A 23714-nucleotide genomic window follows, 5' to 3' on the forward strand; every position below is an offset into this window, starting at 1 on the left:
TCTAAATTAGACTCATTGAATACATGAATCAACTTGAGTCCAACTCAATTAGCCCAATTTGGATTACTCTTAATCCAATATGATTCATCAAATGAATCTAATCCTCTTGGTTCATCATATGAACCAAATCTCCATCTAATTGTCCTTAGTGTGTGACCCTATAGGTTCTTGTAACATTGGCAATGCCCTAAACCCATTTAGGAGCATAAGTAATGAGCGGTATCTAGCAACACATCATTACTACCCAAGTTACAAGAATGTCGAGATCCGACATCACCTTGTGACTACCAATTGTGACTCCTCACAAAATATGTGACATTGTCCTTCTATCCTAGACATCTAGATTGATCAATGTGAGGCATAGACCGTGTCATCCTCTAATCAATCTAAATCTTGAACTCCAAGTAGATTCACTCGATCAAATGAGCTCAACATCTAATGTTGACTCATTTGGGCATGGCCATGCACTTCGTGGTCTAACTCTATCAAGAATACCGATGTCGCTCCCGTCATATGGGAGGGATAGATCCCATCTACATCACTCACATCCCTCTACATAATTCGTTATATACCCAGTAATCGCCTTTATAGTCCACCCAGTTACGGGTGACGTTTGACGAAACCAAAGTACATAACTCCTTATGTAGGGATCCATGGTGACTTCAGGTCAAAGGACTAATAGTCATACTAATAGCCACATGAGAAAGTATATGCCACTCATATAACGATCCATGATACTTTCTCATAGCGGGTCATTCAGTATACATTCTCTAATGCATACCCATGTGTCAGCTTGATATCTCTATATCCATGACTTGTGAGATCAAGTCATCGAGCTGACCTACATGCTAGTCTTATTGTATTAACATTGTCCCTGAATGTTAATACTCGACTAGGAATGATTTAGAGTAGTGTTCCCTATATCATCTCACTATCGATTCAACCAATCGATTGATATAGGTAAGAACCTTCTACTCTAGGACGTTACTATACTTATTTTATCTGGCACTAATACAAATAAGCATAATAACCAAAAATCAAATGCCTTAATATATATACATGAATATGATATACATGAGTCCATAAAATCATCAAATGATTGGCTCTAGGGCTCTAACTAACAGAAATTACATCAAATGGATGTAAAAATCACTTTCCTTAATGGTGAGCTTGACGAGAAAATCTATATAATTTATCCAGAAGGTTTCATTGTTAAAGGCCAAGAGAAGAAAGTATGTAGACTTAAAAGTCTATATATGGGCTAAAGTAAGCGTCAAGACAATTAAACAGATTTAATGAAGTCATTTTATCTTATGGTTTCAAGATGATCAAATAGGATCATTACGTTTTCATGAAAAAAAAGTATGTCATTTTATCATTATATGTTGATGATATGTCAATAGTTGGAAATAATATAAGGTATGTGAATGAAGTCAAGAAGTGACTGTAATCACAATTTGATACAACGAATATGGGAGAAACTAAGTACATCTTAGGGGTGAAGATCATTAGAGATCATCCTAAATGAATTTTGGGTCTGTCACAAGAGTTTTATATAAATAAGATGTTACATCATTTCAACATGCCTAATTGCAACATAGAACATACACTTATTATGAAAGAAAATGTTTTGAGCAAGAGTAAGTATCCCAAAACTCCAGAGGAAATAGCTGAGATAAATTAAAAAAATCATATGACCGTGCTAGTGGTAGTTTGGTGTACACTATGTTGTGTACACATCTCGATATCAGCTATGTTGTTGGTTTAGTTAGTCACTTCCAGTCAAACATAGGACCGAGACATTGGAAGATGATAAAAAAAGATATTCAAATATCTAAAGACGACAATAGATTATTGTCTCTATTTCCAAGGATCAAATATGAATCTGAAATATTATTCAGATGCAGATTGAGCTGGGAACCTAGATTATAGAAAATCTATATCAGGCTATGCATTTTTACTGAATGGTGGTGTCATCTCATGGAACATAAGAAACAAGCTTGTGTACCTTTGTCAACTGTGGAAGTTGAATATGTGGCATGTTCAACGGTTGTACAAGAAGTAGTTTGGTTGAGAAGGTTCTTGAAATATTTGAAGATTGCCGAGGATAGCGGGAGTTCAATAACTGTCTACTATGATAGTCAAGCAACAATAACTTTATCCAAGGATCCCAAATATCATAGCAAAGGCAAGCATATAACTATAAAATATAACTTTGTGAGGGATATTGTGGCTAAAAGAAAGGTAATTGTTGAGTATGTTCCTACACGTGTTATATTTGTAGATCCTTTTACTAAGTCAATGACTAGAGAGTCATTTAAAGAACATGTAAAGTTTTTGAAACTTCGTAGAATGTAATAATATTATAATAATAAACAGATATTGTAATTTGATTGTGTGATTTGTCATAATTTATTCAATATATATGATTTTATTACATTCATATAAGATCTTGGTGAGCATGTTAGCAAGTTGAGATTAGTCCACTCACATGGACAATCACCTCTGTTTGTTAGGTACAAATAAAGGTAAGATCGTTATTTATGGGACAACTTACGTAGCTGTGAATAGAGACAGATCCATAAGTTAAGGTCGTCTTGATAATTATATCAATATGAAATCATTTATGTGTTAATAATGATCGAAGTAAATGAACCCACCATTTACTGAACTTGTTGAAGGCTAGATTGGAATTCATATGTTGAATTTAGAATTAGACATTAGGTATGTCTAGTTCAAAATTTATACAATGTTAAATTTAAAGGAAATATGCACTCTTTTTAGTAAAGAGAATAACATTGAAGCATGTGATTTATACCACATGTGCTATTGTGACAATAAAGGTAGTAGAAGAATGGATCTCTGTTTCTCTATTATGTGAGACCTTTGAGATTACAAGTTAATCTTAATTTTATCCTAAGTGACTATTTAGCTATTTACTTGAAATTTTAATTAGTGACTGCTACTTTAATATGTATCCTATAACTATGGATGATTCAATTTATGGAGCATAACTAGGAAATTGACTGATTTAAATGAATAGATTCTAGCTAAAAAGGAAGATTAAATAGATTTACATCTTTTGATGTTATTCACTGATAGACCCATTTCTATTATATATAGAAATAATTATGAATATTGAATATGGATCATGCTCTTGACGTTCATTATGAGTGATTAGAGATGCTCATATTGATATAGATGAAGATTATTTAATCTAGGTAAATAGAAAAACATGGATATCTCCAAGATAATGGTTTTGTTTCACTGGGAGATTGGATGTTTCGTGGATAACGGATATGTCCGCTAGGAGAGAGGTTATGTACCATTATGAGAGTATTTCTGATTCATTTGGAAGAGTTGCTAAGTGTAACAACTTTGTTAGTATTGATTGCTTAGAGAGTGGCTATGTACGGTGTAATAGTTTTCTTAGCAACTATCGTTCAGTGTGCTTGCTATTGCACGAATCATTTTCTCTAAGTATCGATTGGATGTTCTGATATGATCTTTGTGACTAAACTCTTATATAGTCTTGTGACTTATTAGTTTTTGTGATTTCATTTTAATTTGGTCTTTGTGGCTTGACTTGGACGAGTGAGAAATGTTAGAAGTGGGGCATGAATAGGATGTGCATGAGATGTGCGCACAAGACGTGCATGAGGTGTGCAGTTGCATTGCATCTGCACATGTTGTTTTGCCCACTATCGGCTGCTACGAGTAGCTTTCATCTATATATGTTCTAGCGTCCAAGTGAAGAGTGAGGGAGCTTGATTTTGTATCAATGACAAGGTATATCCAAGAACAGAATAGGATTTGGTTTGTGGATTTGTGAAGTTCTTTTTATATCTATAATTACTCTTTTGATAATGAGTACGAATCTTCCAAGGACAAACACGAAGAACACGATTCATTATAGATCATTGTAAGTTTGTACGTTCTTCTTATCATATTATTTTATGTATTCATAACTAATAATAATTATTTATTATTAATTTAAATTTAGGAAAAAAAATTAAAATTGAAAAACAATACAAGTTAGTGTAGAATTTGTAAATTAGAAAAAGGTACAACTTGCGGGACAATTTTCTCAAACTGTACCATGCACGATGGCTGATAGTGTTGGTTGCTACTCGGAAAACCTAGAGGTTCCACTGTACAAAAATTTTGTACAAAGGTCTGAACCTTTTCCTAGCTACCATGTGTTCTTTTAAATTAAATTTTGGATCGCCTGCGGAACTTAACACGTTCGACCCAAATCACCTTAAGTTATTAATTCCATTAAATATTAATTTCCATAATCGGTTCCCAGTACTGACGTGGCGAGGCACATGGCCTTCTTGGATATGGGAGCAACCACCACCGACTAGACAAAACCTTTTATAGAAAGCTAATATTTAATTTCCTAAAATAACTTAAGGTGAACCGAAAAGAACAATCAAATCACAAGGAAAAGAAAAAAACAAAAGAACACAACATCGAAAAACATATTCGAAATTCTAGAATCGTATGCCTCTTGTATTTGGTATTATTTCCAGAAATAACTAGTATGATGCGGAAAGAAAAATTACTAGTTATACCTTTTAGAAAGACCTCTTGATCTTCTACCGTATTCCTCTTCTAACCTCGGACGTTGTGTGGGCAACGATCTTCCGAGATGAGAAACCACCAACCACCTTCTTCTCCTCCTAGCTAGGTTCGGCCACAAAGAAGCTTTACCAAGGATGAAGAACAAAACACCAACCAAGCTCCAAGAGATGCAAGCTTTCTCTCCTTCTTCTTCTTCTTCTCCAAGTAGTATCCGGCCACCACGAGAACTCCAAGAGGGATGAAGTATTCGGCCACCACAAGAGGAAGAGAGGGAGAAGATGATAGCCGGCCACAACACCAAGGAAAAGAGGGAGAGAAAATAATAGAGGTTGTGTCTCATGAAGGCACCCTCACCCCTTCTTTTATATTCCTTGGCCTAGGCAAATTAGGAAATTTAATTACAATAAAATTTCCTTAATGTCCTTGACATGATTTAATTGAGAAAAATAAAATAAAATTTCCCAAATCAAACTCTAATGGCCGGCCACATCAATGAAGGAAAAAATTAGACAAGTTTTAATCAACAATTAAAACTTCCTAATTTGTTTCCGGAAATTTTAAAAATAAAATTTCTATTTAAAAATCTCTTCATGGTTGATAAAAGGAAATTTCTATAATTTTAATTTTATCAACATGTGGATAATTTTAAAGAAAAAAATAAAATATCTCACCAATCTACAAATAAGGAAAGAGATCTAATCTCTTTCTTTAATCTTTTGTAGATCTTTTACAAGAGAGATATTTTAATTTTAATTCTCTTTAATAAATTATTTCTTCCACATAATAAAAATTAAAATTAAAATCCCTTTTTAATTTAATTTGGCCGGCCCCCACTAGCTTGGGTTCAAGCTAGGGCAGGCCACCCAATTTTATACCTAGGCCGACCCTAGCTTGGTTCCTAAGCTAGCTTGGTCGGCCCCCTATTGGTGGGTATAGGTGGGTATAGTACTCTATGAATAAGAGGCTACGATAGGGACCGAGAGGAGGAATTGGTTTTGGTCTCCGGATAAAATTAAGCATCCCGTGTTCGCCCCGAACACACAACTTAATTTTATCAATAATAATTCATTCCACTAGAGAACTATTATTGAACTACCGCACCAATCCCAAATTATATTTTTTGGGCTCCTTCTTATTATGAGTGTGTTAGTCTCCCTGTGTTTAAGATATCGAATGTCCACTAATTAAGTGAGTTACTGACAACTCATTTAATTAATATCTTAGTCCAAGAGTAGTACCACTCAACTTTATCGTCATGTCGGACTAAGTCCACCTGCAGGGTTTAACATGACAATCCTTATGAGCTCCTCTTGAGAACATTATCAACCTAGTATCTCTAGGACACAGTTTCCTTCTATAATCAACAACACACACTATAAGTGATACCATTTCCCAATTTATCGGGCTTATTGATTCATCGAATTAAATCTCACCCATTGATAAATTAAAGAAATAAATATCAAATATACGTGCTTGTTATTATATTAGGATTAAGAGCACACACTTCCATAATAACCGAGGTCTTTGTTTCTTTATAAAGTCAGTATAAAAGAGCAAATGGTCCTACTCAATACACTCGAGTGTACTAGTGTAATTATACAATCAAGATAAACCGATACTAATTACACTACGACCTTTTAATGGTTTGTTCCTTTCCATTTTGGTCATGAACTACATTTATAATTTATAAAATCGATAACATTATCTTCGCATGTGACACCACACACTATGTTATCTACAATATAAATTAATTGAACAACTACAACTAAATGTAGACAATTTGACCAAATATGATTCTTTATTCATAATGAATGTTTACAAAGCTTAGGCTTTGGTATACACTCAACAATCTCCCACTTATACTAATGACTAAGTCATATCTTCTACCATACATATGATTCCCATTCCTCCACATGCCGATCAAAAGCTGTAGGAAGGGCCTTAGTGAAAGGATCGCCAGGTTGCTGATGCAATCTTGGCGATGACAACTTCTCCTCGCTCCACGATATCTCGTATCACGTGGTACTTGCGCTCTATATGTTTACTTGCCTTATGAGCTCGTGGTTCCTTCGAGTTTGCAACTGCATCGCTATTATCACAATAAATTGTGATAATTTTGGGCAAACTAGAATCACATCTAAGTCCATTAGAAAGTTCCCGAGCCATATCGCTTCTTTAGCTGCCTGAGGCTGCTACATACTCGACTTCCATGGTTGAGTCCGACACGTTTTGCTTAACACTCCTCCATGAAATGGCTCCACCTCCTAAAGTAAACACATAGCCCGATGTAGACTTACTATTGTCCCTATCGATTGGAAATCAGAATCCATGTAAGCAAATTCTGCTTGGTAAATTAGCATATAATCTCTAGTCCTTCTCGGTACTTTAATATATGCTTTACCGCAGTCCAATGTCCTTGTCCGGGTTACTCGATATCACGACCATGACCACGTAAAACAAATATCGTGTCTCGTACATAGCATTGCATACATAAGGCTTCCTACAGCCGAAGCATAAGGAACTGCTTTCATGTCTTCTATCTCCTTTGATGTCTTCGGAGACATCTCTTTAGATAGAGCTATTCCATGCCTAAAAGGTAAGAAACCTTTCTTGGAATCCTGCATACTAAAACGAGCAAGGATTGTATCTATATATGAAGCTTGGGACAGACACAACATTCTTTTCTTGCGATCCCTTATCACTTTGATCCCAAGAATGTGTGCACACTCTCCTAAGTCCTTCATATCAAATTGTTTGGACAACCATACCCTTACGTCTGATAATACCTTGACATTGTTGCCAATTAACAAAATATCATCTACGTATAGTACAAGAAATACCACCACGTTTCCGTTACACTTCTTGTATACACAAGACTCATCCGGACACTGAATAAATCCATACGACTGGATTACTCATTAAACCGGATGTTCCAAGACCTTGAAGCTTGTTTCAGTCCATAAATGGACCGATTGAGCTTGCATACTAGATGCTCTTTGCCTTTTTCAATGAACCCTTCTGGTTGCTTCATATGGATATTCTCTTCAAGACTTCCATTAAGGAAAGCTGTCTTGACATCCATTTGCCAAATCTCATAATCCATATGAGCAGCAGTGGATAAGAGTATCCGGATAGACTTAAGCATGGCTACCGGTGAAAAGGTTTCCTCATAATCGATTCCCTCTTTCTGAGTGTACTCTTTCGCAACAAGCCTAGCTTTGAAGGTTTCTACCTTCCGTCATCCCTCTTTTCCTTTTGTAGATCCACTTGCATCCAACGTCTTTTACACCATCGGTGGTTCTACAAGCTCGGACCTTATTAGAGTACATAGACTCTATTTGAATTCATCGCCTTTTGCCAAGATGTTGCATCTATATCTTGGAGTGCTTAGTCATATGTCAGGGATCGGGTTCATGTTTACCGGGATCAAATTCAAGACTCTCCCAAAAACATGAATCTTCAGGTTGCCTTACAACCCTCCCACTACGACGAGGCTGTCCGTGGTTGTGTATCATGTGTGACACGTGTTGCGGTCTCTTGTGGTACTTCATCTTGTCTTGTTGGTACTCAAGTAGACGTGTCCTCTAAGTTCTTCTAAAACAACTTTGCTCTTGGGCTTGTGATCCATTATATAGTATTCTTCTAGCGGGCATTGGTGCTAACAATGACGGTCTTAGGACTATAAAATAAACCACCTTTCGTTCCTTTGGGATATCCTACAAACACGCGAACTTCTGTACGAGATTCTAACTTATCAGCATCTGGTTTCAGCACATGTGCTGGACTACTCCAAATCCGAATATGTCTTAGACTGGGTTTTCGCTCATTCCACAATTCTATGGGAGTAGAAGAAACTGATTTAGAAGGTACTAAGTTCAAAACATACACTGCTGTTTCCATATCAAAACGAATTTGGTAATTCTGAATAACTCATCATCGATCTAACCATCTCCATAAGAGTCATATTCCTTCGTTCTGCCACACCATTCTGTTGGGGTGTACCAGGTGCGGACAGTTGGGATTGAATCCCAACCTCTAATAAGTAATTCCTAAACTCTCCTAAGAGGTATTCGCCACCACGATCTGACCGTAGTGTCTTGATACTTTTACCTAGTCGTTTCTCCACATCAGCCTTATATTCTTTGAACTTATCAAAGCACTCGGACTTGCGGCGTATTAGGTAAATGTATCGATATCTTGAATAATCGTCTATGAAAGAGACAAAATATTCAAAACCTCCTCTTGCCTGGACAGACATAGGACCACACAAATCAGAGTGGACCAACTCTAACACTTCTTTGGCTCTATACCCCTTGGCCTTGAACGGTCTCTTGGTCATTTTTCCTTCTAAGCAAGATTCACAAGTTGGAAAATTTTCCAACTCTAATGAACTCAAAAGTCCATCGGCTATAAGCCTCTGAATCCTACTTAAGTTAATATGACCAAGCCTTAGATGCCAAAGATATGTTTGGTTCATTTCCGAAGGTTCTTTTCTTTTATTAGAGTTAGAAGATGAGTTATAAATTTCCATGTTTTGCTTTGTGGAAGAAGTTGGATTTAAAGTATACAAATTGCCAACTAATGCACCAGAACAGATAATCACTTTATTTCTTTTAATAACTACATCGTTACTGAAAGAAACTGAATATCCATCTAAAAACAGTTTAGAAACTGAAATTAAATTCTTTCTAAAACTGGGTACATAAAGACAATTTCTTAAAACCAAATTCCTATTTCTACTAAAAGATAAGTAGACGTCTCCCACTGCAACAGCTGCCACCTTAGTAGCATTGCCCATGTAGACGGTAATTTCTCCTTCAGATAGTCGTCGGGTTTCCTAGAACCCCTGCAAGGAATTGCAGACATGATCAGTGGCTCCCGTATCTACACACCAGGTGTTGGTAGATAACACCGCTAAACATGTTTCAACAACTAGAGCATGAGATATACCTTTGTTTTGGTTCCTACGAGGACAGCCCGCCTTCCAATGTCCTGCCTGCTTGCAGATGAAGCACTTGCCCTTCGGCTTCTTCACTCCAGCTTTAAATCCTGTACTCTGAGACTTATTCACTTTCTTTGCTGAACTAGCTTGTTTCTTCTTCTTCTTTCCTCTCGGTTTAGAAGTAGAACCATTTTCAGCATAGTGAATTTGAGCATTGTGACGAAATAATCCTTCTGCTGCCTGAAGTTCTGTCAGTAGTTCCACCAATGAATATACCCTTTTATTCATATTGTAATTTAGGCGGAATTGCTCAAAACTTCTAGATAGTGTTTGGAGGATCATATCGATCTGGGTTTCCCCATCAATTTCTTCTCCAAGGATTTGTATCTCGTTCAGATAAGCCATCATCTTTAGGATATGATCCCTCACAGGAGTACCCTCTTGCATGGTGGCTGTCATTATCTTTCTCATGGCTTCTTGCCTAGAAGCCCTATCCTGATGACCAAAGAGTTCCTTGAGATTGTTCATAATATCATAGGCTGTTGGTAAATCTTGATGCTGATGTTGCAATACATTTGACATTGAAGCCAAAATATAACACCGCGCCATCTCATCTGCTTTTACCCATTTCCTATGATATTCAATCTCCTCTTGGGTAGATTCACCAGTAGGTGCTTCAGGGCACTGCTCAGTCAGTACAAATTTATAGCTTTCAGCAGTAAGAACAATGTCTATGTTTCTTTTCCAATCTATGTAATTAGGTCCAGTAAGTCTATTTTGTTGAAGTATGATAGACAGTGGGTTGAAAGTCATCCTAAGAATCACAAATAACTTTTGGTCAGAACTCTAAATTTAGAATAATATTGATTTCTCAAACAATACTATTTTAAATTAACCAACACCTCAAAACACCGTGAATTTTGTATGCCACGTTAGTGTGGACGTATACAAATTCAACATTTGTAAAAGGAGGGTTTTATCCCATTAATTTTATTATCTTGTCAACCTAATTTTTTGACAAATAAAATTAATAGTTGGTGTCTTTTGATCACACAAATAATAACAGTGATTCCGATGGGGAGAATACTATTAGATGTGTCTAAGTGTATACCATTACTTGACACTAAGTCCATTAATAAGATTATGCCCCTTCCGTTGGGGAAGATCACACGCTCTTAATTAACTTCCTATAGTCATCCAAAAATGGAAATCTGTTCTAGTGATCCACAAACAAGCTCATCCGTTATGGAGGAAGGCACTCAGAGCCAAGCTTGTTTGCATCACTTACAAACCAAGAATGGAGACCATGGGATTTATTTAAAATCCCTCTCCACTTAGTTATTTATAAATGAGGAATTTTAACTATACTAGCCTACTAAACATGTAAACTAACACATACACACAACAATATAAAAGCAATAAATAGAAAATCTAATTTTCAACTATTATGGCTTTTATCTCTAGTTATCCTCCGTGTGTTGTCATCCCTAGCTGCTGCCATCTTTGGCCATCTTGCTCCTAGTTCCGCTGCGCCTCTGGTCCTTAGAAGCTTCCACGCTTTGCAAGATTCGATCCGCGACATAAATAGAATTTTACATTTTTGATCCTATATTCCATAAAAGGAATGTACATGTATCTAGATCAAAAATAAAATCCTAATAAAACTAAATAGAGCTCCTGCTGTATTTTAATACAATCATGCACACACATATAAATGCCCTTGACATGTCCAAGGGTCCAATCACACACATAATAACTAAAAGTCATAATAGTTGGATCCTGCATCCACAAAGTTAGCACATCCTACTATTAACCTGCCTAAATTATGTATGACATGTGCATAATTAAACTAATACCAAATACACAGAGGCAAAACCCTAGCTCTGATATCAATTGTTGGTTGCTACTCGGAAAACCTAGAGGTTCCACTGTACAAAAATTTTGTACAAAGGTCTGAACCTTTTCCTAGCTACCATGTGTTCTTTTAAATTAAATTTTGGATCGTCCGCGGAACTTAACACGTTCGACCCAAATCACTTTAAGTTATTAATTCCATTAAATATTAATTTCCATAATCGGTTCCCAGTACTGACGTGGCGAGGCACATGACCTTCTTGGATATGGGAGCAACCACCACCGACTAGACAAAACCTTTTATAGAAAGCTAATATTTAATTTCCTAAAATAACTTAAGGTGAACCGAAAAGAACAATCAAATCACAAGGAAAAGAAAAAACAAAAGAACACAACATCGAAAAACATATTCGAAATTCTAGAATCGTATGCCTCTTGTATTTGGTATTATTTCCAGAAATAACTAGTATGATGCGGAAAGAAAAATTACTAGTTATACCTTTTAGAAAGACCTCTTGATCTTCTACCGTATTCCTCTTCTAACCTCGGACGTTGTGTGGGCAACGATCTTCCGAGATGAGAAACCACCAACCACCTTCTTCTCCTCCTAGCTAGGTTCGGCCACAAAGAAGTTTTACCAAGGATGAAGAACAAAACACCAACCAAGCTCCAAGAGATGCAAGCTTTCTCTCCTTCTTCTTCTTCTTCTCCAAGTAGTATCCGGCCACCACGAGAACTCCAAGAGGGATGAAGTATTCGGCCACCACAAGAGGAAGAGAGGGAGAAGATGATAGCCGGCCACAACACCAAGGAAAAGAGGGAGAGAAAATAATAGAGGTTGTGTCTCATGAAGGCACCCTCACCCCTTCTTTTATATTCCTTGGCCTAGGCAAATTAGGAAATTTAATTACAATAAAATTTCCTTAATTTCCTTGACATGATTTAATTGAGAAAAATAAAATAAAATTTCCCAAATCAAACTCTAATGGCCGGCCACATCAATGAAGGAAAAAATTAGACAAGTTTTAATCAACAATTAAAACTTCCTAATTTGTTTCCGGAAATTTTAAAAATAAAATTTCTATTTAAAAATCTCTTCATGGTTGATAAAAGGAAATTTCTATAATTTTAATTTTATCAACATGTGGATAATTTTAATGAAAAAAATAAAATATCTCACCAATCTACAAATAAGGAAAGAGATCTAATCTCTTTCTTTAATCTTTTGTAGATCTTTTACAAGAGAGATATTTTAATTTTAATTCTCTTTAATAAATTATTTCTTCCACATAATAAAAATTAAAATTAAAATCCCTTTTAATTTAATTTGGTCCCCCACTAGCTTGGGTTAGCTAACCACCAATTTATACCTAGGCCTACTTGGTTCCCAAGCTAGCTACACCCCTGGTATATAGAAGGTGGGTATAGGTGGGTATAGTACTCTATGAATAAGATGCTACGATAGGGACCGAGAGGAGGAATTGGTTTTGGTCTCCGGATAAAATTATGCATCCCGTGTTCGCCCCGAACACACAACTTAATTTTATCAATAATAATTCATTCCACTAGAGAACTATTATTGAACTACCGCACCAATCCCAAATTACATTTTTTGGGCTCCTTCTTATTATGAGTGTGTTAGTCTCCCTGTGTTTAAGATATCGAATGTCCACTAATTAAGTGAGTTACTGACAACTCATTTAATTAATATCTTAGTTCAAGAGTAGTACCACTCAACTTTATCGTCATGTCGGACTAAGTCCACCTGCAGGGTTTAACATGACAATCCTTATGAGCTCTTCTTGAGGACATTATCAACCTAGTATCTCTAGGACACAGTTTCCTTCTATAATCAACAACACACACTATAAGTGATACCATTTCCCAATTTATCGGGGTTATTGATTCATCGAACTAAATCTCACTCATTGATAAATTAAAGAAATAAATATCAAATATACGTGCTTGTTATTATATTAGGATTAAGAGCACACACTTCCATAATAACCGAGGTCTTTGTTTCTTTATAAAGTCAGTATAAAAGAAACGACGTCAAATGGTCCTACTCAATATACTCTGAGTGTACTAGTGTAATTATACAATCAAGATAAACTGATACCTAATTACACTACGACCTTTTAATGGTTTGTTCCTTTTCATTTTGGTCGCGAGCTACTGTTTATAATTTATAAGGTACTAATAACATTATCTTCTGCATGTGACACCACATACTATGTTATCTACAATATAAATTAATTGAACAACTACAACTAAATGTAGACAATTTGACCAAATATGATTCTTTATTCATAATAAATGTTTACAAAGTTTAGACTTTCAGTATACACTCCAACATATAGTTGTAGAAATCAACTGATGAGGCGACACCACCAGGATGGACCTGATCACTAATATAATTAAAAATAATAATTTTTGTTAATCTTATCTGAGATGATCTGGCCTCACGTATTTATATAGTGGCTATAAGAAGTTAATATGATGGCTTAATAATTTCACATTGTATCGACGAATTTAACAGATCCATAATGCATTCGACGTTTCATTGAATTTCAAAAGGAAAAAAACCAATATAAAATTTTTATCGTCGACAGCAGGGTTCGAACCTGCGCGGGCAGAGCCCAACAGATTTCAAGTCTGTCTCCTTAACCACTCGGACATATCGACTTTTGATTGTTAAAAACAATTTATGTAATTTATTTATATGTACAAATATTTATCTTGTTGCTGCAGATCGCGAGTTTTATAGATTACCTTATTTTAAATTTCCGAATAGATTTGGGTGCATTTAATTATAAACACCGTGTAAGGAAAAAACATGTATACTGAGAGATTGGACGATGAAACCACGCGTTTTGGCTATAATTTTTTAAAAATAATAATAATAAATTTTCCAAGGACAAGGGCTTGTCCTATTGACCAACAAAACTGACGCCGTATCCAAAGTGCAATCTGCCGTCTTAACACCGTCACCGCCACTCACGCGTTTCCCGTCCATTCCCACCGCCGTCACTGCCACTCCCGTCTGTCGACCTCGCGACTTTTGGTCCTCTCTCTGACGGCTCACGCCGCTCAGATCTCCGTCAGTTAACGACCGTTTCCCTCCCATTATAATAAAAGCGCGGCGCACGAAAGCGACAGCGCCGCCCATCCCACGCGTACACTCCTCCGGCACGCACAAACAACCACCGTCCTGCGCCCGCCGTGTCCCACGCGTCTCGAGAGCGCCGCGTAGCAGGAACACCTTGTCTCACTCCTAATCTCACGCTCGGGTTTCCCTAGTTACACCCCCTTTCACCTCTGAAACCAATTGGACGATTAAAGAGACATGCGTCCAAAACATTGGCGTGCATTTATCAGATCTGTATTGTAGCCTGGGCGGCTGCTGAGGCGGTCAAACCGTCCGCCTCCCCGCTTCTGCCTTCCTTCCTCGGAAAGCTCCTCTCTATTTATATTCCCCCCGCCTTCTCCCCTCGACAGCGCATTGTCCAGTCTTTTCAGTTCTCATCACAAATTGTAGAGCGATGGCTCCGATTAGCGCGAAGGTTCCCGACCATGAGGCCGGATGCGGCGGAGAAAAGAAGGGGCCGCAGTTCCGAGGCGTCCGCAAGCGGCCGTGGGGGCGTTACGCGGCGGAGATCCGGGACCCGGCGAGGAAGTGCCGCGTCTGGCTCGGTACCTTCGCCACCGCAGAGGAGGCCGCCCATGCCTACGACGCTGCCGCCCTCCGCTTCCGTGGCTCCAAGGCCAAGACCAACTTTCCCTGCTCCCCTGACTCCACGCCCAGCAGCAGCACCGTCGAGTCCTCAACCCCGCACAGCCGGCCGACCGCCGCCTTCGGCCCCCCGTCGCTGGATCTGGAGCTTAGGTACCCGTCGTCGAAGTTCCCCTTCCTGCACCACCCGGTCGCCGCCGCCGGCGGTCAACCCCTCCCGACGCTGCTCTTGAATTCGATCGCCTCCTCGAAGAAGGCGCCGTTTAGGGGTTTCGTGAAGCCGGTTCGCGGCGAGGTGGAGAGCGACTCGGATTCGTCGTCCGTAGTGGATTGCCCTCGTAGAATTAACTTAGATTTGGATCTTAACCTGCCGCCGCCGGCAGAGGGCGCCTGATCTAAAAGCACTCTTGTAGATAAATAGCTAAACTCGCTTTTTCCACAATTCCATTTGTGTTGTTCTATATAATGATTTGATCTGTCGATTTCTTTTTGGAAAACTATAAACCATGACAATATATCAGAAATCTTAGCTAATTTTGAGAAGTAACTCAAAAGTCATTCAGATCATGTCTTTTTGGATGATATCTGCGTAGTTGCTCTGTTTTGAGAGAAAACCATGACAATTTTTTTTTTTTGTTAATCTCTAAACCACTCCCTCCCTTGCTGCCTCGTTTCCTCCTTCACGCTTCTCTCGCCGGCGTCGCCGCCCTCCCGTTCTCCCACGGCGCGCTCTTTCCCACATCCGCCGCAGCCGCAGCCGCAGCCGCAGCCGCTTCCTTGCCCACACCACCATCTCCTTTTCTGCTGCGCTGACATCTCCTTTTTTGCTTCCCCTTATCCCTCATGCTCTGCATCTCCGTCCCCTCATAGCGGCTGTCTTTTGGTTTGTTTTTTTTTTTAAAAATCGTCCAACTTCGCCTAATTAGTCTCGGAGTTGGACGGCCCTCCACCTATTCATCCACCGATCTCTCCAGTAACACCGTCCAACGCGTCCTCGGCGGCCGCCGTTTTTCTAATAAAAAATTTATCGTATCGCATGTTCATCCTATCCAAAAGTCGAACGCGTCCTCGGCGGCCGTCGTTTTTCTAATAAAAAATTTATCGTATCGCATGTTCATCCTAAAAGTCGAACAGATGGAAATAATATTTTTGTTGGCCTCCCATGAACTCTTCGATGTTAGATTTTCAATATTCAAATCAATCATCAACGATGAAATATAAAATGGAATAATAAAAAAATTATAACACAAATAGTAAATATCATATATATTACGTACCTCAGTTGATGGGATCCCTGAAAGTCGAAGAGATGGAAATAATATTTTTGTTGACCTCCCATGAATTCTCCGACGTTGGTCCTTCGACGTTCAAATCAATCACCGACGATAAAATATAAAGCGGATCAACAGAAAAATTGTAACACAAACAGTGAATATCACATGTATTGCGTACCTCTGTCGATGTTTGGATCCCTTTATATAGAATTCCTGTAGCACGCCTGCACACTCCTTAAGGTGGACACGTTGCCCTAAATTTTCCCTGAAAAAATTTATCGATAAAGTGTCACTGACATAGTCCTTAATAGGCCGAGTATATTTCTGAAGTGACAATGGAAACTTCCGTCGTACAATCTTCTGGTTCTCCATGTCCGGTGTTGACGGTACTAACTCCCAAAATGATGTCGCTAGATACCAGAGAGTATGCTGCTAGGCCGAGCGGATTGGTCACTTGACAGGTCCCCTCGTTGTTCCTTGTGTCTCACCCGCTCGGTCGAAGATCCAATCTGCTAATGTCGAGTCCTGCCGCCTGGTCGAATGGGTAGCTGCTCAGACGAAGTTCCGCTCTGCAATGCGAATCATGGTGCTTAGCCGAGCGGGGTAGCTGTTCGTCCGAAGTTCCGTTACGTCAATGCCAAGTCCTACTCTGCTCAAATCAACTTCTGCACAAAGGTTTCTCCTCTGTCCGGTGTCCCTTATCGGGCATCCTTTCCTCGAGGTCGGGGCATCTCCGCCCGATCGACCAATGATAATTAAACGTTGACCGTCTTGACTTTGATCTCCATGGTGACAACTACCCTCTAGGTAGGTCCCTTCCTTACCACCGCATCACATGTCTTTTAATATCTTGGGTATCTTGTTTATTTGGTTATTTGGGTGAGAGCATCTATAACGCTAACTTATTATAATCCCAACTATTTCATTAGGGAGTATGGGCCTACTTATTACACATACATATTAATTAAATATATTTTTAAATATTAAAATTATTATTATTATTTTTAAAAAAATTAGTATTAAAACTTCTAATTTTTTATTATTAAAAAATACTCTCATATTTTATTATTTACCTCTTTTATTTAATTTTTAACTCTAAAATTTATAATTTTTTTATAAATAAATTTTTTTAAAAAAAACATACACTAGAGCTGGTCCAGCCCACTCCATCCTGAACGTATTCAAGAAGGGGTGTTATAATAGCCCCCACGAGCTAGATCAGCTGGAAGGGTGTCTAACTCTTGCAACGGAGATTAAGGGGTCGAGGGTCGTCAGTTGCACACGGACGTAAAATCTCGGTTTGCTGTGCTTTAAATTTCACTCGACCCCCAGTCACCCCTCCTCCCCAGCTTAACCGTAATTTATCTCCTCTGGATATCTATGGTGCCGGACCTAGAGAACCGCTAAGGTGATGATTTCACTTTTTGTAAGAAGGGGTGTTATAATATCCCTTTACAATTCTTTTAATATTTAAAGAGTCTTATAACATCCTATTAACTACAGCATTGTGGATGGTCTAAAGATAAGTGAAAGTTTAATTAATAAATTGATATTAGAGTTAAATCAAATTAAATTGAATGGGATAATTGATATTGTGAGTTGAATCAAATTAAATCGAAACTAAATCAAATTGAAAATTTTAATTATTTTGATTGAAAACGGAATTATATTTAAACGATCAGTTTGTTTTGTTTTTTTTTTAAATTAATCAATTTGGTTAATTCAATTTTCAATTTAAATCGATTTTGTTAAATTTATTATTAAAATATAGCGAATTGATAAATCTGTTATACGATTTATAATTTTTAATAAATTGATCATATGCTTTTAAATAGTCTATATTAATCTATAGACGTAATCCCATCTGTTACATTGTTATTAAACATTTGTTAACAAATTAATAAATTGTCTGCATTCTTGACTCCCCGCCATTTTGCTTATTATAAAAATGATTCATGATGTTAACTTAATTATTTTAAAAGCACATTGAAAATATTTAAAAATGGTAAAGCGTGTAATCGATAAATTATTTTAATACGTACTATTTTGTTTCTTATATTTTAAAGAATAGTCGAGTCGAGTGACGGGTTTAAAGGATAACTCAAAAATAATGGAGGTGCGGGGAATCGAACCCCGTGCCTCTCGCATGCGAAGCGAGCACTCTACCATATGAGCTACACCCCCGTTGAAGTATCGGATTAAATTAATAATATTAATGCATTAAACATATAATGAAAACAACTTCTCCAATCTCGAGAGTAGTTTCTTCGTAAAGATTGGCCAACTATTCTTCCCATCCCTTTCACGTCATAACTGTGGTAATCTACAATCCTAGAGTTACTGGAATTGAAACATAAATGAAGGTTGAAGTTTGTTTCGTTAATTTTAATAACCTACGCACTCTACAGCTTCCCATTCATTTTTGAGCAATTCACTTAGTTTACATCTTCGACTTTTCATGGAGCAGCATCCATCCAAACAAATTGCTGAAGCTTCTTTGCCTTGTTAAGTCAAAAGTTTCTTCTCTTTAACTTCTTACCAGCAATTTCAGGTTCAGTCAGTGTAGTTCCTCACTTCTCTGTAAATGCACAGCTCCATGTGAATCTCGTGTATCCATGTTTGAAAAGATTGTTTCAGCTTAACTTTTCTTCCAGGACATCAAACTTGCTATTTGCCCTACATTATCATGGTGCCAGGTGCAGGATTGCCAAAAGGACTGTGATCCCATACATCCAGAAAGTATTGATAATAAAATATTCCGAGTGTTTTATTTATTCTCTGTATCAGATATTATGTGACAATAGCACACAAGATCAACTTGCTCTATAACTTGTGTTTCCCTATCAATGTTAAAAACTCATCACCGTAAATAACATCATAATAGAGCGTGATGAATTTTGTCAACTGGCAGTAAGAAGTAACAAAAAAAAAAAATACACACACAATGGATATATTAACGAAGGGAATTTCTTTTTGCTCTTAGTTTTCACTTTGTGTTCAGGAGATGTCCTTTTGCAAGCTTTGAGCTTCTCCTGTTGCTGCATCAGTTTCTTCCTTGATGAGCCATTTGTGAGCCGCAACTAGATCGGGAAGCACAAGAGCTCCAGTCTGCCTCCAGCTTTCAGCATCAGGCGTCTTAAACCTATCCAACAACATAGCATGCATGCCTGTGCTCTGGGAGGGGATGTAATCCTTGCGAATGCTATCCCCGATGTGCAGTGCTTTTTCTGGAGCGATATTTCCTGCCTTCTCCAGTGCAATCTCATAGATCCTTGGGTCAGGTTTCTCCACACCCACTATGCCTGAGAATACACTGAAGTCCCATTCTGAGCCCTGGGAAATCTAACTTCGTTAATCCAGTGAAATGGATCAAGTCTATTCACACTAAGTCTAGAGTTTGCATTTCATGAATCAAAAGAAATGAATAGAACATATGTGAGTGCAAGGGGAGGTGGTGGTACCTGATTGAGCCCCATGGCAGGAAGAATAACATCTTGATATCGATACGATTCATTGCTGACAATTCCAACTTTAAGGCCCTTTTTTCGTGCCCATCTAAGGAAGGGTTGAGAATCAGGAAATAAAGAATAGGGTGCAGAAGACCCGAAGGACGAGTATATGCGCCAAAACACCTTCTCTAGTGTCTCATCGTCATATTTGTAGCCTGCCTGCAACAGTCAACAGCAATGTTCATTTTAGAATACTGAAAATCTTGGCATGTCAACTTCCATGTTCAGTCACCCAATCAACACATCTTACAAGGATCAACCAGTGTATCATAGAGTTCAAAGGGTAACTGCAACTAGAACTAACAGAAAAACAGAATAGACAGTTAAAATAATATAGTACATTTTTAAGAGAAAAAAATGCTTGACCTACTCGGCCAGTACATAAAAGTGTGCGCATCATGAGTTCCAAAATGCTAATCCTTAATTTAGTCAAGTGGTAACAAAAACTAACCAAAAACATAATGAGCACTTGACAATGTGGCACAGCTTTAAGAAAATTTGCTTCACTTAAACTAAGAAACCTGCATACCCTGATAAATGAGTCGTGTACACATAATCTCCACCAGTCTATATTTGCCATTTTGGTTGCATGTCCAAAACATGGATACTGTTTTGCTGTTGCTGTATATGCAGCCTTGAAGCTTTCGTGCATGCGTTTGTAGTCAGGACTGGGCAATCCTACTGATTTAGCTGCCATGCAGTAGTAATCTCCAAGTTCTCCTTTGTAAGCTATTAGAGTGCCAGTGACATCTATGGTTATACATTGTAGATTTGACAACAGTGACATAATGGCTATACCTAGAATCCTTCAGTTTCTGCAACAAACACTTGGTCAGTAATCTGTCAAACAGCTTCAAACAATGCAATCTGTTTCTGCAAACAATAAAGGCTTCACAAAACACGTATTGCTTGTTTAAGTGATGACAAACGCCAATAATAGTATTTTTCATATGATTACATGACATTACAGCAAAAACTGGAAAAAAAAGGGTCATAAAATGAGTTTATTCTCTATTTCTCTTTATAAATATAGATATATATATCAAGAGAAGTATTATCAGAATTAAAAAATTACTTAAATGAGGCCAATTTAGAATCGCTAAATCAAAACTAGTATAATGATGCATGCAAATGTATCAGCCGGATAAATTACAGTGAGTTGAAAATTGTCCCAAAATTTCAATTCTAGTTAAGAACTTTCACTGTGCTAAGAAAGTGGAGGTAAATTTAGTTCCTAAGTTCTTCATGCTGTTTCTTAACGAACAAATTAAAATTAGTAAAAGGGTCAAAATAAGCACAGAAGCAAAAAATATGGAGTCTACGAGAAAATCTTACTCACAAATGTCCATAAAGGAAAAGAGATCAGGTATGCAATGCACAGAGGGTTTAGGGGCAACAAACTGCCTATTCTTAAGACACTGACCATAATAGAATTACACAAGCACCAAACAGTTTTCAAGCAAATGCACCGTGATCCAATACATCTGCAGCTTTACAGAACAATGCCATACAATTTTCTTTGTTGATCCAATAATCTATTACGAAACATCATTGAAAAATATTTCAATAGAACGAAAGAAAATAGCAGGATAGAACATAGAAGACAAAAGATAGTTACACGACACGGACACATATACCAAGAAAGGAGCAGTAAAAAATTTTAAACAAGAAGTGTAAGAGAAAATTCAAGATCGACCTCAATGGACTGAAAGCTCCGATCTTGAACTCCCAATCTAACTGAATACTATGAGAAAAACTAAAGGAAAAAGAAAAAAAAAAATCTACTCGAACAGTTTCCAGTGGAACCCTCTCACATAAACCAAGTAGAACAATCGATTTAGTAACCCTAGGTTGGAAAATACAACATAAGATCAGAAAGAGAAAGAAGCGTTTACCTGCTGAAATTGAGAAGGAATCAAAAGGAGCCGGGAGGAGAGTCGACAAAGATCGTAACTTTGGTACTCGTAGAAGAAACAAAGAGGAAAAAAAAACGGTACCCGAAATCCAATCGCAAGGGGGAGCATTTAACCCCGGAACTAACCGCCGATCTCCGCGCTCAAGGTTTTGGTTTTGGTTTTGATGGAGTTGGTCAATTTACCAACCTTCTGGAAGACAACGTGGTTTTGTTGACAACGAAGACAATACCAGGGAAAAAAACAAAGAATAATAAACAGGTTAGGTATTTAATTTTAAGCGGTGACAGAGTCCATTGAATTATTGATATAAATGTTTTTATTTCATATGCTTAGACAAAAAGCATTGTCTCCATCGACAGAAGCAAGACAAAAAAGCATTATCAAGTACAAGTCTTGTAGCATTTGCAGGTTATGAGTATGCCATGGCATTTGCCACCCTCAAATCCCTCTGTCTTGCACACGCTGTTGCAATGGCCTTGGAAGCAAACTCCCCAGTAGCTCTTGCTCTTACTGGAGCAGACTTTGGCACCAACTTCAGTAACTGTTGTTAATTATCATTGGAGATTCATGATTGTCAGAAAAAAAAATATAGATCATATATATAATTGATTTTGATTTTAAAGTTAAAGGGGGAATAAAATCAGAAGAAGGAGGCTGAATATATATTTCGTCACCTGAAGAAGCAAGGAGGAGGAAGAACAAGAACACCAAACTAATAGTACTCACACCATTTTTGGCCATCTTCTTAATTAAGACCACCTTGGCAACTCCTTCGTTGGGCTCTGCACTCTGCAACATGGTAGCAGAACGATTGCCATACTTATAGAGTGAATTAGAGTGTAAATTAAGAAGCATTGTTATTGCCTGGTTTTTGAGATTATGGTATGGGATTATGCCTGCATAATACTAATTGATCAGAAGAATTTCTTTTTCTAAAGTGGTCCAAAGGATTTATGCCCTTCATTTATATATTTTGCTTGGAATTTCAAATGGTTTGTTGAATTTAGAACAATCATATTTCAACCCTGTAATTTACCCTCTTTTTTTATAATTTTAAATTAGGTGAAGTTTTGGTGTAAGTAAATTAATAAAAAAAACGGTGTGAAAATTTTAAGGAGTGTGTTTTGAGGATTTTGGAATTTTTGAGTGGGAAATGAAATTTCTCCTTACTTACTATCACAAAAATGATTTTAATGAGGTATTGCAATATTATATTCATATGGCATGCAATTTCTAAAATGAATAAATTCCTTTATTATTCTAAGCATATTTGAACTGTTTAAAGCTGTAATAATGAAAATGCAATAAAGAGTTGCAAGGTTGCTTATATAATTTATAAGCAATTAGATTACAAAAATGGGATTAAAATTGTTTAATTTTACTTTCTTGGGAGCATTAATTATATCATACTTTAATACGGCCACAATTACTTTCTATAAAAACTATTTTGTTTATAAATTTAATTTAATTGTTTCTAGAGATAAATTATTAAAGTATTTTTCTAAGAAAGGATATGTTACCCATATATATATATATATTACTATCAATTCCATTTGTGATGTTGCCATATATAGAATAGGCTTTAGTTCAATTCGAGGTGGTTTGAAAAATTTATACATTTAACCTTCAAAGTTGATTATGATTCATAATTCTAAACTGTCCATTACAGTTTCGTTCATGGCATCAATTTGACTATTTATAAATATTAACTTCATACAAATTATAATTTTATTGATTTTGTATGTTCATATTAGTCCTCAATATATGTAAAAGCTTATTATTAAATAATTTATATATGAACATATCATATAAGTGGTCTAGATGGATAAAAAAAATAGAACAAGGGTAAACTAAATAAAATGAACAAATTGAATTAGTTCAAAATTAATTCAAATGAAA

At 37.1% G+C, this 23714-nt stretch overlaps 2 protein-coding genes and 2 non-coding genes across 5 annotated transcripts; 1 reads left to right on the top strand and 3 right to left on the bottom strand.

Annotated features, from left to right (window-relative positions):
* Positions 1-13986: 13986 nt before the first annotated feature.
* On the bottom strand, positions 13987-14068 carry TRNAS-UGA. Its single transcript has one exon. It is a non-coding gene; the product is annotated as a tRNA-Ser (tRNA).
* Positions 14069-14857: 789 nt separating this feature from the next.
* LOC122021908 (ethylene-responsive transcription factor 11-like) lies at positions 14858-15650 on the top strand. The gene has a single exon (XM_042580088.1). It carries the CDS (start codon positions 14926-14928, stop codon positions 15508-15510), a length of 585 nt encoding a protein of 194 aa, XP_042436022.1. The 5' UTR covers positions 14858-14925; the 3' UTR covers positions 15511-15650.
* A 2851-nt stretch (positions 15651-18501) lies between these two features.
* Positions 18502-18574, bottom strand: TRNAA-CGC. The gene has a single exon. It is a non-coding gene; the product is annotated as a tRNA-Ala (tRNA).
* A 558-nt stretch (positions 18575-19132) lies between these two features.
* On the bottom strand, positions 19133-22037 carry LOC122021899 (haloacid dehalogenase-like hydrolase domain-containing protein 3). 2 transcript variants are annotated; one of them, XM_042580079.1, is made up of 4 exons: positions 21897-22037; positions 20429-20714; positions 19852-20058; positions 19133-19723 (listed from the first exon to the last, which is right to left on the bottom strand). In XM_042580079.1, exons 2-4 carry the CDS (start codon positions 20684-20686, stop codon positions 19388-19390), a joined length of 801 nt encoding a protein of 266 aa, XP_042436013.1. In that variant the 5' UTR covers positions 20687-20714; positions 21897-22037; the 3' UTR covers positions 19133-19387. The 2 variants fall into 2 exon arrangements, with proteins under 2 accessions (XP_042436013.1, XP_042436011.1); XM_042580077.1 differs by having other exon boundaries at positions 21795-22007.
* Between the last annotated feature and the right edge of the window lie 1677 nt (positions 22038-23714).

Source organism: Zingiber officinale, chromosome 1A (assembly GCF_018446385.1).
Source record: "Zingiber officinale cultivar Zhangliang chromosome 1A, Zo_v1.1, whole genome shotgun sequence".
Lineage (NCBI taxonomy): Eukaryota > Viridiplantae > Streptophyta > Magnoliopsida > Zingiberales > Zingiberaceae > Zingiber > Zingiber officinale.

What these genes read in the sequence shown, in the direction of transcription:
- LOC122021908 (XM_042580088.1), top strand. Translation starts at nt 14,926, where the DNA reads ATGGCTCCGATTAGCGCGAAGGTTCCCGACCATGAGGCCGGATGCGGC.
- LOC122021899 (XM_042580079.1), bottom strand. Translation starts at nt 20,686, where the DNA reads ATGTCACTGTTGTCAAATCTACAATGTATAACCATAGATGTCACTGGC. An exon ending in TACACGACTCATTTATCAGG is followed by an intron (nt 20,059 to 20,428) that starts GTATGCAGGTTT and finishes TGACTGTTGCAG; the next exon opens with GCAGGCTACAAATATGACGA. An exon ending in CTGCCATGGGGCTCAATCAG is followed by an intron (nt 19,724 to 19,851) that starts GTACCACCACCT and finishes TAGATTTCCCAG; the next exon opens with GGCTCAGAATGGGACTTCAG.